At 41.6% G+C, this 12015-nt stretch overlaps 1 protein-coding gene across 2 annotated transcripts in view; it reads right to left on the reverse strand.

The window, feature by feature from the left end:
- Window positions 1–12015, reverse strand: part of LOC122553074 (beta-soluble NSF attachment protein) — a 40871-nt gene that overhangs the window by 2122 nt on the left and 26734 nt on the right. For both annotated transcript variants that reach the window (XM_043696565.1, XM_043696563.1), the window contains exons 6-10: window positions 11673–11728; window positions 11502–11586; window positions 5657–5761; window positions 4470–4538; window positions 3913–3963 (exon numbers count right to left, since the gene is read on the reverse strand). In XM_043696565.1, the coding sequence (XP_043552500.1) occupies window positions 3913–3963; window positions 4470–4538; window positions 5657–5761; window positions 11502–11586; window positions 11673–11728 (366 nt within the window). The remainder of the gene's footprint in view (window positions 1–3912; window positions 3964–4469; window positions 4539–5656; window positions 5762–11501; window positions 11587–11672; window positions 11729–12015) is intronic.

Raw genomic sequence — 12015 nt, forward strand, 5'->3', positions numbered from 1 at the left:
TTCCTCAGATTCGAATGTCTGCCTGAAAAATATTCAGCCACACCTCCACTGCCCTTTCAAGCAGAGAATTCCAAAGTTTCACAACCTTCAGAAAAAAAAATTCTGCTCGTCTCTGTTCTAAAAGAGTGATCCCTAATCTTTAAACAGTGCCTCCTAGTCCTGGATACATCCACATGAGGAAACATCCAATCCTCATCCACCTTGTTCAGGATCTTAAATACTTCAATTAAGTCACTCACATTCTTTTATACTGGGATGGAAACGACCCAGTCTGTCCTACATATCCTCATAAGATAAGCCACTCATTATAGGTATCAATGTGGTAAACCTCCTCAGAACTGTCATCAATACATTGACTTCTTTCTTAAACAAAGGAGACCAAAACTACTCATACTACTCTAGATGTGATCTCAAAGCCTGAACTGAAATCGGACATTCTAACTTTTTTGTTAAATTCCTCATATAATAAAAGGACAGCATCCCATTAGCCTTTTCTATTACTTGCTGTACTGCATTCTAACCTTTAGAGATTAATGCACTTGAATACCTAGAGCACTCTACACCTCACTACTCTACAAGCTGCAACCATTAAAATAATTCCCTTAAATGATATTGCTTTTTTATTCTTCCTGTGAAAGTAAACAATTACAAATCTTCCCACATTTTCTGACAGCTAGCCAATCTTCTATCTACGTTAATATATTACCACCGTCCAACCCCTCTCCCTCAAATCCCATGGGCTGCTGCTTTGTATAATAACTTTTCGTGTGGTGCCCTGTCAAATGCCTTCTAGAAATCCCAACACTGCAAATCTACAGGTTCCCCTTTATCCAGTGCTTCAAACAACTCCAACAAATTGTGAAGGAGAAATCCTGTTTAACCAAAACCACGTTGACTCTTCTCAATTAACTGAAGTTTTTATAAGTATCTCCTTAATGTTCAATTCTGTCCCACATACATCAAACTAACTGGCCTATAGTTCTGTTGAAAATCTCCCTTCTTTCATGCGACTTGAAAACCTGATGAAACCTTTACAGATTTTGGAAAATACCAATGCATCTACTTCTCCAAGATGAAGATCATCTGGACCCACTTATCAGCTTCCATCAGTTTGCTTAGTATCACTTGCCTAGGCGAATGTAATTTCACCACGTTCCCAATCCACTTCATGATTTACTGCTTATACCAGAATGGTTATTGTAACCTCTATAGTAAAGGCAGAAGCAAAACATTGGTTTATTCCATTTGCCATTTCCTCATTATTTACAATTAACTCCCTATTCTCACTCTTGAGAGGATCAACACTTACTTTACCTCCTCTTTCTTTTTTAAATTCCCATAGAAACATTTCCTGTTTGTTTTTACATTTCTGACTACTTCCTCTCATACTCAACTTTTAGTCAGTCTCAGACATGTTCTTTATAGTCTGTCCAACTCTCTGCCCTACTACTCTGCTTTGTGCAATTAAATGCTTTTCTCCTCAAGTTTGATGCTTTCCTTAACTTGCTTCGTTAGCCACAGACAGTGAGTGCTCCCCTTAGACCTTTCTCTTTACAGTGGAAATATACATAATCCTAAGTATTCTGAAATATCCCCATAAATAATTTGCCAATGCTTCTCCATTGATCCATCCCCAGCCTGGTTCAGAGTTCACTTCAGCCAGCTCAGCTTACAACCTCATGTAATTGCTCTTATTTAAAAGGTGAACATCCTAATCTCGGACAAACTGTCCCTTTCAAACTGGATGTAAAATTCAATTATATTACGGTCACTGCTACCTAGAGCTGTCTTTACTCTGAGAACACTAATTATTCTGTCACATTGCCCACAGGAAGCTGTTGGATCCAGTTCATGAGATATATTCAAGAGGAAGCTGTACATGGCCCATGCAGCTAAAGGGATCAAGGAATGCAGAGAGAAAGTGGGAATGGGATGCTGTATAATCAGTCATGAACATATTGAAAGGAGGTGTGGGCTGAATGGCCTATTCATGCACTCTATATTGTATGTTTCTATTACACAGTATAAGTCAATTATAACCTGTTCTCTGCTTGGTTCAAAAGTGTGATTAGATTAGATTACTTACAGTGTGGAAACAGGCCCTTCAGCCCAACAAGTCCACACCGACCCACCGAAGCACAACCCACCCATACCACTACATTTACCCCTTCACCTAACACTATGGGCAATTTAGCATGGCCAAATCACCTGACCTGCAATTCTTTGTGACTGTGGGAGGAAACCCACGCAGACAAGGGGAGAATGTGCAAACTCCACACAGTCAGTCGCCTGAGGCGGGAACTGAACCCGGGTCTCTGGCGCTGTGAGGCAGCAGTGCTAACCACTGTGCCGCCCAAAGCTACTGAAGAAACTCTCAAAAGCATTTGACGAACTCATTCAGGCTCCCATTGCCAACCTGATTTTTCCATTTTATTTATAAATTAAAATCGCCCACTCTTATTGCCTTCTCTTTATCATAAGCATGCGATATCTCCTCCTTTATACTTTGTCCCATCCTGTGGCTATTGATAGGTGGCCTCTAACCCATCCCTACTAGCGACTTTGCTCCCCTACTATTCCTGATCTCCACCGATCTCATGAACCAATGTCATCTCTAACTCATTGACTCAGGCATTTACAATACAAAAGGAGGCCATTCGATCCATCATGTCCATGCTAGTCAACTGAGGTCTGCCTACACTCATCCCATTTTCCAGCTGATGGCCCATTGTCCTTGAGGCCTCCATCAGCTCCTACATCAACCTTCACTGCTCCAAGTAAAGCAACCTGAGCCTATCCAAACTTTTCAGATAGCTCAACCCCTCCAGCCCAGACAGCATCCTGGTAAATCTCCTCTGCACCCTCTCTAAAGTACAATCACACCCTTCCTATAAAAGATGGTGACCAAAACTTCATGAAATACTCCATATGTGGCCAAATCAGTATTTTATACTGTTCCTTACTCTTGTATTCTATGCCTCAGCTAATAATGGCAAATATCCTGTATGTCTTCTTACCAACTTTATCTGCCCTGCTACCTTTAGGGATAGTTACTGCAACAGTGATGTCCTTTATTAACAGTGCAACCTCTCCACCCCTACCTAACTTGCTATTTTTGCTTGAATGTTATATATCCCTCAAGATTCAGAAACCCAATTCTTATGATTATGCGGCCACATGGCTATCAGATCATAATCACTTAATGCAATGGGTGCTACCAATTTGTTTACTTTGCTACAAATGCTGTGTGCATTCAGATACAGAGCCTACAGTGTGGTAGCTGCAGAGTCTTGCTGCAACTGAGCAACATTGAGAGACCTCCAGGCATACACGAAGGCTTAATGCAACTGATTAGTTTGCAGGGCTATTTCAGAGGGCAGCTGAGACTCAATGTATTGTGGGCTTGAAGTCAAATGCAGGCCAGACCAGGCAGGGATATCTAAAGATCACAACAATTCAAATGTTTTTACGACAATCTGGTGAGTTCCATTATGATAGGAAATGCTAGCCTCTGTTGATAAAGTAACTGAATTTAAATTCCCCCAGTTGGCATGGTGGGTTAAGCATTAATCCAGGCTTCTGGATTACTAGTCCAGTAACAGTGCCCCAAGGATGGTATCATCAACCATGTCCTGTTAAGAGGGGTCCATGTTTCTCAATGGAAGAGTTGAACCAATATAGCAGCCAAATGGTACCCCAATGGAAATGAATTATAGGCACCATTGTATATTTTGCATTAGACCAGCAATTCCAAAGCTCTTTCAACAAATGAAACAAACAACTAATAAATCTGAACTCCCACCACCATGGATTGACACCTATATATATATATGGAACTAATATTATTTTTCTATTAAGAATCTCAAATAGGTGAATTGATGTGTGCACTTTTCACAACGTATCAGTACTTACTGCTTCAGTATAAGCTTCACCATTTTGTTCCTCATGAGCTTCAAGCAATTTCTATTCACAAAGAAAAAGAACAGTCAATATTATTGTAAATGTATGTCCAGAGTCCGCCTGGCATCCACATGCTGTTACACCAGCCCTGATCAATGAAGTGACAATGAAGAGTTGGAAGGAAAGTTACGTCAAAGGATTGGGGGGGATATCTGGGGCAGTTCTGGTATCTAAGGGGAAAAAGGGGCTTGAAAGATCAGCTTTTAAGAAGAGGTTAAGTTAGTTGAGCTTTCATCATTTAGTCAGCATGTGTGGATCACAGATATGCAGAGAATGTAATGATAAACAAGACTTTCAGACTGCCAAAGCTAGTAGTTCACACTCTGTCAGTGGCTTTGGGTAAAGATCAGGTGATGCGTATGAAAGGTTGTGCACAGAGGTAATGTGAGACATATGGAGATTGAAATATGGGAATGGTAGTATGCGTGCTGTAATGTGTATAAAGATTGAAGGTGTTCTGCAAACTCTTTCTTTGACAAACCATCAGTGCAATTATTCTCAAGCAATACCTTTAAAAGTTTGCATTCTCGTGAATCGGAAAATGCTGGAAACATTTCTTCATACTTCTCCAGAGCAAGCTGTGATGAAACAAACATTTAATTTCATTACATACTTGCTAAGATAAAATGTAGGCATAAAGATTCACTTATTTCTACACAAGTTTGTTTATTGTGATGATACTTATAATTGCTTGGTAGATGATATTTTTTTTTAAATGACACAATGTTGAAGCTTTCCATCTTGCACATGTCAGGACTGGGAAGCAAGAAATCAGATCTAGAAAAGGAACAACTTATACAGCACAAGAAGATGGTGCTGATTGGTTGGATTATGGGTGGCATGCATATACAGCAGGAAGTGTTAATTGTTAATCTTAGTTAGCATCCGAGGACCAGGAGAGTCAATGCTTTGGACATAAGCCCCTCCTCAGGAATGCCTGACCTGCTGTGTGTTTCTAGCACCACACTGCGACTCTGATCTCCAGTATCTACAGTCCTCACTTTCTCCTAGATTAAATTTAAAACTAGGAAGGTGAGTCAACTAACTAAGATTGGCAGTATCTTGAATAATTCGCACACTCTAAGAAACACTTGAAATATAAGATATCTCCATCTCCATCATAGGTACCAGCACCTCCAACCTGATTACACTTCTATAAATTACGTGCCCTTACAAAGACATAGGAACAAACGCTATACTGGCTCAAATTCTGGAATAAGCGTAGAAGGAATGGGCTTTTCCATTCACTTCCCTTGCAGTCGCTGGGACAGACTCATCAGTGGAAACTTCCACATGTCCGGCATCTGAATTCAGCGCCCTCTACAGGGAATCTGTGGAGTTGGTGAGAAGGGGAAGAAACAGGGTGGATCCTCAACAAATCAGATTGAAGAGACCTCAGAGAGACAGAGAGAAAAGCAGCATGCTAAAACAAAAAAAAAGGACAAAAATACTTTTAATTTCAGAATTACACAATTTCTTACACTAGGGAGATACCGCCATTAAGCCCAGCAAGCCATTTTGTTGCTATTCAGGCAGATTGCATTCTATGGCCCCAGAGAAATTGGGTTTATGCTGTTCAAACTATTTTCACTTACAAGTTGCAGAAATAAGTTTTGGACACACCAGCACGAGTTCACTTCTAAGCCATTTTCCACTGTGCCCTATTAACAATGACTAAGAAGGAAGTCACACCCACCTTAGCATTGAGCTCGTCGACAATAAAATGACACAACGCGGCTTTGAAGAAATATTCCTTTGCACTATATTTCAGCAGTGGGTTATCCATGGTGTTGGTCCCAACCTGAAGGATAAAAAGCACTCTAATACACTTTACTAGGCATAACATAACAGATTCTTGCTGAGAAAAGAGAGAGAGAGAGAGAGAGAGATGTTCTTGATGTTTTTGTCCTGGGCCCATCAGGACAGGTGCAAGAATACCAAATCTCAAAAGGGGACAACAATGTACACTCCATGAAAAACACTGCTCAGCTAGTCAACTCTGATTGCTTGAAGCATTGCCAGGGAGCTGCACAGGAAAACTATTGTTCCCGTGCTATGGTCAGTAAATTAAAAAGTGTTCTGCACTGGTTGTACAATATTAAAGCACTTGAAGCATAGAGTCACAAGAACAGACCCTTCAGTCCAACCCGTCCATGCTGACCAGATATCCCAACCCAATCTAATCCCACCTGCCAGCACCTGACCCATATCCCTCCAAACCCCTCCTATTCACATACCCATCCAAATGCCTTTTAAATGTTGCAATTGTAGTAGTCTCCACCACTTCCTCTGGCAGCTCATTCCATACACATACCACCCTCTGCGTGCAAACGTTACCCCTTAGGTCTTTTTTTATATATCTTTCCCTTCTCACCCTAAACATGTGCCCTCTACTTCCAGACTCCCCGACCCAGGAAAAAGACTTTGTCTATTTATCCTGTCCATGCCCCTCATGACTTTATAAACCTCTAAGGTCACCCCTCAGCCTCCGATGCTCCAGGGAAAACAGCCCCTGCCTATTCAATCTCTCCCAATAGCTCAAATCCTCCAACCCTGGCATCATCCTTGTAAGTCTTTTCTGAACCCTTTCAAGTTTCACAACATCCTTCAAGGAGACCAGAATTGCACGCAATATTCCAAAAGTGGCCTAACCAATATCCTGTCCAGCCACAACATGACCTCCCAACACCTGTACTCAATACTCTGACCAAGAAAGGAAAGCATACTAAACACCTCTTTCACTATCCTATCTACCTGCGACTCCACTTTCAAGGAGCTATGAACCTGCACTCCAGGGTCTCTTTGTTCAGCAACACTCCCTAAGACCTTACCATTAAGTGTATAAGTCCTGCCAAGATTTGCTTTCCCAAATTTTAGCACATGGTATTTATCTAAATTAAACTCTATCTACCACTCCTCAGCCCATATTGGCCTATCTGATCTAGATCCCGTTGCAATCTGAGGTAACCTTCTTCACTTCCCACCACACCTACAAATTTGGTGTCGTCTGCAAACTTACTAACTATACCTCTTATGCTCATATCCAAATCATTTATATAAATGATGAAAAGTAGAGCACTGATCCTTGTGGCACTCCAGTCTGAAAACAACCCTCCACCACCACCTTCTGTCTTCTACTTTCAAGACAGTTCTGTATGCAAATGGCAAGTTCTCCCTGTATTCCACGAGATCGAACCTTGCTCACCAGTCTCCCACGGGGAACGCCTTACTAAAGTCCATATAGGTCGCTCTGCCCTCATCAATCGTCTTTGTTACTTGTTCAAAAAACTCTGTCAAGTTTGTGAGACATGATTTCCCACGCACAAAGCCATGTTGACTCTCTCTAATCAGTCCTTGCCTTTCCAAATACATGTACATCCTGTCCATCAGGATTCCCTCCAACAACTTGCCAACCACCAATGTCAGGCTCACTGGTCTACAGTTCCCTGGCTTGTCCTTATCACCTTTCTTAAACAGTGGCACCACGTTTGCCAACCTCCAGTCTTCCAGCACCTCAATGTGACTATCGATGATACAAATATCTCAGCAAGAGGCCCAGCAATCACTTCTCTAGCTTCCCACAGAATTCTACAGCACACCTGATCAGGTCCTGAGGGTTTATCCACTATTATGCACTTCCTCCTCTGTAATATGAGCATTTTTCAAGATGTCACCATCTATCTCCCTACATTCTACATCTTCCATGTCCTTTTCCACAATAAACACTGATGCAAAATACTCGTTTATTATCTCCCCCATCTCCTGCAGCTCCACACAAAGGCCGCCTTGCTGATCTTTGAGGAGCTCAATCTCTCCCTATTTACCCTTTTGTCCTTAATGTATTTGTAAAAACACGTTGGATTCTTCTTAACTTTATTTGCCAAAGCTATCTCATGTGTCCTTTTTGCCCTCCTGATTTCCCTTGTAAAGTATACTCCTCCTGCCATTATAGTTTAAGGATTCAGTCAATCTATCCTGTCTATACCTGACATATGCTTACTTCTTTTTCTTAACTGAACCCTCAATTTCTCCAGTCATCCAGCATTCCCAACACCTACCAGACTTTCCTGTCATCCTAACAGGAATATACTTTCTTTGGACTCTCGTTATCTCATTTCTGAAGGCTTTCCATTTTCCAGCTGTCCCTTTACCTGCAAACATCTGCCCCCAAATCAGCTTTTGAAAGTTCTTGCCTAATATTGTCAAAATTAGCCTTCCTCCAATTTAGAACTTAATCTTTTAGATTTGGTCTATCTTTTTCTATCACTATTTTAAAACAAATAGAATAATGGTCGCTGGCCCCAAAGTGCTCCCTGACAGACACCTCAGTCACCTGCCCTGCCTTATTTCCCAAGAGCAGGTCAAATTTTGCACCTTCTCTACTAGGTACATCCACATACTGAATCAGAAAATTTTCTTGTACACACTTAACTTCCTTTCTATCTAAACCCTTAACACTATAGCAGTCCCAGTCTATGTTTGGAAAGTTAAAATCCCATACCATAGCCACCCTATTATTCTGACAGGTAACAGCGATCTCCTTACAAATTTGTTTTTCAATTTAGCCTCTGACTATTAGAGGGTCTATAATACAACCTCAATAAGACAATCATCCCTTTCTTGTTTCTCAGTTCCACCCAAATAGCTTCCCTGGATGTACTTCCAGGAATATCCTCCCTCAGCACAGCTGTAATGCTATCCTTTGTCAAAAACACCAGTCCCCCTCCTCTCTTGCCTCCCTTTGTCCTTCCTGCATCTTTTGTATCCTGGAACATTAAGCTGCTAGTCCGGTCCAGCCCTGAGCTGTAATTGCTATGATATCCCAGTTTCTGTAATTGCCATGATATCCCATGTTCCGAACCATGCCCTGAGTTAATCTTCCTTCCCTGTTAGGCCTCTTGCAGTGAAATAAATGCAGTTTAATTTATCAGTCTACCTTGTACTCTGCTTTGTCCCTGCTGCCCTGACTGTTTGACTCGCTTGTTTTCTCAACTGTACCAGTCTCAGGTTGATCTCTTTTCTCACTATCTCGCTGGGTCCCACCCTCCACTCCTCCCAAGCAGCTCTAGCAAATCTTCCTGCTCGTATATTAGTCCCTTTCCAATTCAGGTGCAATCCGTCCTTCTTGTACAGGTCACTTCTATCCCAGAAGAGATTCCAATGATCCAAAAAAGTGAATCCTTCTCGCATACACCAGCTCCTCAGCCATGTATTCATCTGCTCTATCCTCCTATTCCTACCCTCACTAGCTCGTAGCACTGGGAGTAATCCAAATATTACTACCATCGAGGACCTCCTTTTTAGATTCTTGCCTAACTCTATATATTCTCACTTCAGAATCTCATCCTTTTCCCTTCCGATGTCGTTGGTTCCAATGTGTGCAATGACCTCCTGCTGGCTCCTCTCCCCCTGGAGAACATTCTGCACCCTCTCCGAGACATCCTTGATCCTGGCACCAGGGAAGCAACACCATTCTGATTTTCGCTGCTGGCCACTGAAACGTCTGTCTGTGCCTCGGACTAGAGTGTCCCCTAACACAAAATCAATCTCTTTGAACCTGACATACCCTTCATTGCATTAGAGCCAGTATCGATACCAAAAATCTGGCTGTTCGTTCTACACTCCCCTGAAAATCCATCACCCTTACATTTTCGAAAACAGCATACTTGTTTGAAATGGGGATAGCCACAGAAGATTCCTGCACTACCTAGATACCTCTCTCACTTTTCCTGAAGTTAATCCATCTATGCGACTGTATCTGTGACTTTTCCCCCTTCTTATAACTGCCATCCATCACATCCCCCTTGCTCTTTTAAGTTTCTCATTGCCTCTAACTGTCTTTCCAACCAATCCATTCAAACTGATAGGATTTGCAACCAACGGCATTTATTGCAGATATAATCCTCAGTAACATGTTAACTCTCCCTAAACTCCCACATCCAACAAGAAGAACATATCACTCCGCTAAGGGCCATTTTTGTTTCTTCCAATATGCGGACCCAGAAAATGGCACCGTCTTATTCCTCTACAAAACACTGCTCCAGGCTAACTTAATTATTATGGCTTATACTTTTACGTTTAATCAAGAGGCATATCTCAATAAAACATAATCAAGAAAGAACCCACTCTACTCACTACTGCAGACTTACAGCAAGGCCACACTCAGTACTATTCACTTATCTGTTTCTGTGCTGTGACCTCTCCCTAACAGATTCCTCCAAGATCAGTTGTGAATTTCACTGTTTGTTAATTTTCCCAGACGCACTCCAATGTCCAGCAATACATAAATTCAAACAGCAAAGGCAGCAACTGTGCAGGTTCACTGCTGCGTCAGTTAGCAGTGTGGGTTTCTTTTCCTCTCTCTCCTACACTGACCTGACCATGTACTATCCTTGTCTGTTCCTCTCCCTTTTAAAAGTGCTGTTGTTTTGACTTTTTTTCCCTCCAAAGTTCTGAAACAATGCAACAGCTTATAAAACAGTAATTGCTTGCTCCTGGAATTTGAGGAAATCACCTCCAACACCTAAAAAAAATAAGGAGCAGCTGTTACAGCCAGGCATTTTGGATTGTGATGAGGAAATTTTTCCATATGACTTGTCTTTTATTGTTGTCTCCTTCAATCAAATAACTCTTATCAGTATAAACTATATCAGGTTAAATGTAAGAATTGCTTGTTTAAGTAATTTGCTTGATATTTTAAACTTGAGGACAAGGTCAGGCGATTGCGGACCATGATTTTGACCCTGGAATTAAAGTTATTGGGAGATAGCCCAGCATCTGGAAGTGATTTTGCCAATTGCTTTGCTGAACAAAACAAAACCCCAAGACTAAGATGAGACTCTCTGAAAATGTTCGAAGAGGTACAGCTGACCCACCCTCCTGTAAAAGCACTCTGATTGAACAGAACAGAAGTGATCCAGGGTTGTGAAAGGTTTAAAAGGTCAAAAAAGGCTACAATACTCTTCCCATTCCACCTTTCAAACAATGTGGAGGGATATGTTACGGAATATATTGGGATCAGGGATGGGTCCCAGAGCCACAACCACAGTGGCCCCACTTATTCGACCCCAGTGTTAACCCTTGTTCTGATTAGCATTAGATAATTGAAGCAAGAGGTGTGGCAAATGTAGAATAAAACAAGTCCCTTTATGTTAGAGTCCGGGTGTCTCTGGAGAAGGAGCACGCAGTGTCCACCAACACCCTGGAGCCGTTCAGGGAGAGGTGGGTGCCACTGGATGTGGAGTGCATTATTTCCCCCTCCAACTCTATTTTGATTTAATCCCTGCCCTCCCCTTCACTGTTTGATCGCACAACATTGGCCTTTGATGCGAAGCTTGTCAACTGGACACTTGGGTGCTCCTTTTCTTTCGGGTGGGTGGAAACTGAATAAAGTTTTGTGCACCTTGTGTCTTTCACTGTGTCTCTCACACACACACACACACACACACACACACAATGGGAAAAAAGAAAAAAAAGAAAAAAGATATAAAAGAAAGAAAAAATAAATAAATAAATAAAACAATTCTCATTTTGTAACTGACCTGCTCGTAGATTTCTATTGCCTTCTGATACTGTTCCAGCTGGGCTGCATAGGCCGCTACTTTCAGCAGACACTTATTAGCAGAACTGAAACAAGAATGACCAAATTAGCAGTGCTTCCAGTAGCGTTAATAGAAATACGATGTACGTGTTCATTAAACACTGATAAATACCTGTTCGACTCTTCTCCTTTATAGTAATCCGCAGCTTGTTCATAATGAGCAATTGCCTGAGAAATTAAAACAAATACGTGACAGTGTTTAAAAGCCACAGTTCCATCTCTTTGCGGTCCTTACCATGTTCTCCCCATCTTCCCAATGAATAGGTTCTTACTCCAACCCCCAGTACACAGGTAGGATGGTGCACTGTATTGGAGAAAGTATTTATAGAGTCAGAGTTACAAAGCGTGGAAACATACCCTTCAGTCCAACTCGGCAAGCTGACCAGATATCATAAATTAATCTAATCCCATTTGCCAACATATGGCCCATATCCCTCTAAACCCTTCCTGTTCAT

The sequence above is a fragment of the Chiloscyllium plagiosum genome, chromosome 9 (assembly GCF_004010195.1).
Source record: "Chiloscyllium plagiosum isolate BGI_BamShark_2017 chromosome 9, ASM401019v2, whole genome shotgun sequence".
Classification (NCBI taxonomy): domain Eukaryota; kingdom Metazoa; phylum Chordata; class Chondrichthyes; order Orectolobiformes; family Hemiscylliidae; genus Chiloscyllium; species Chiloscyllium plagiosum.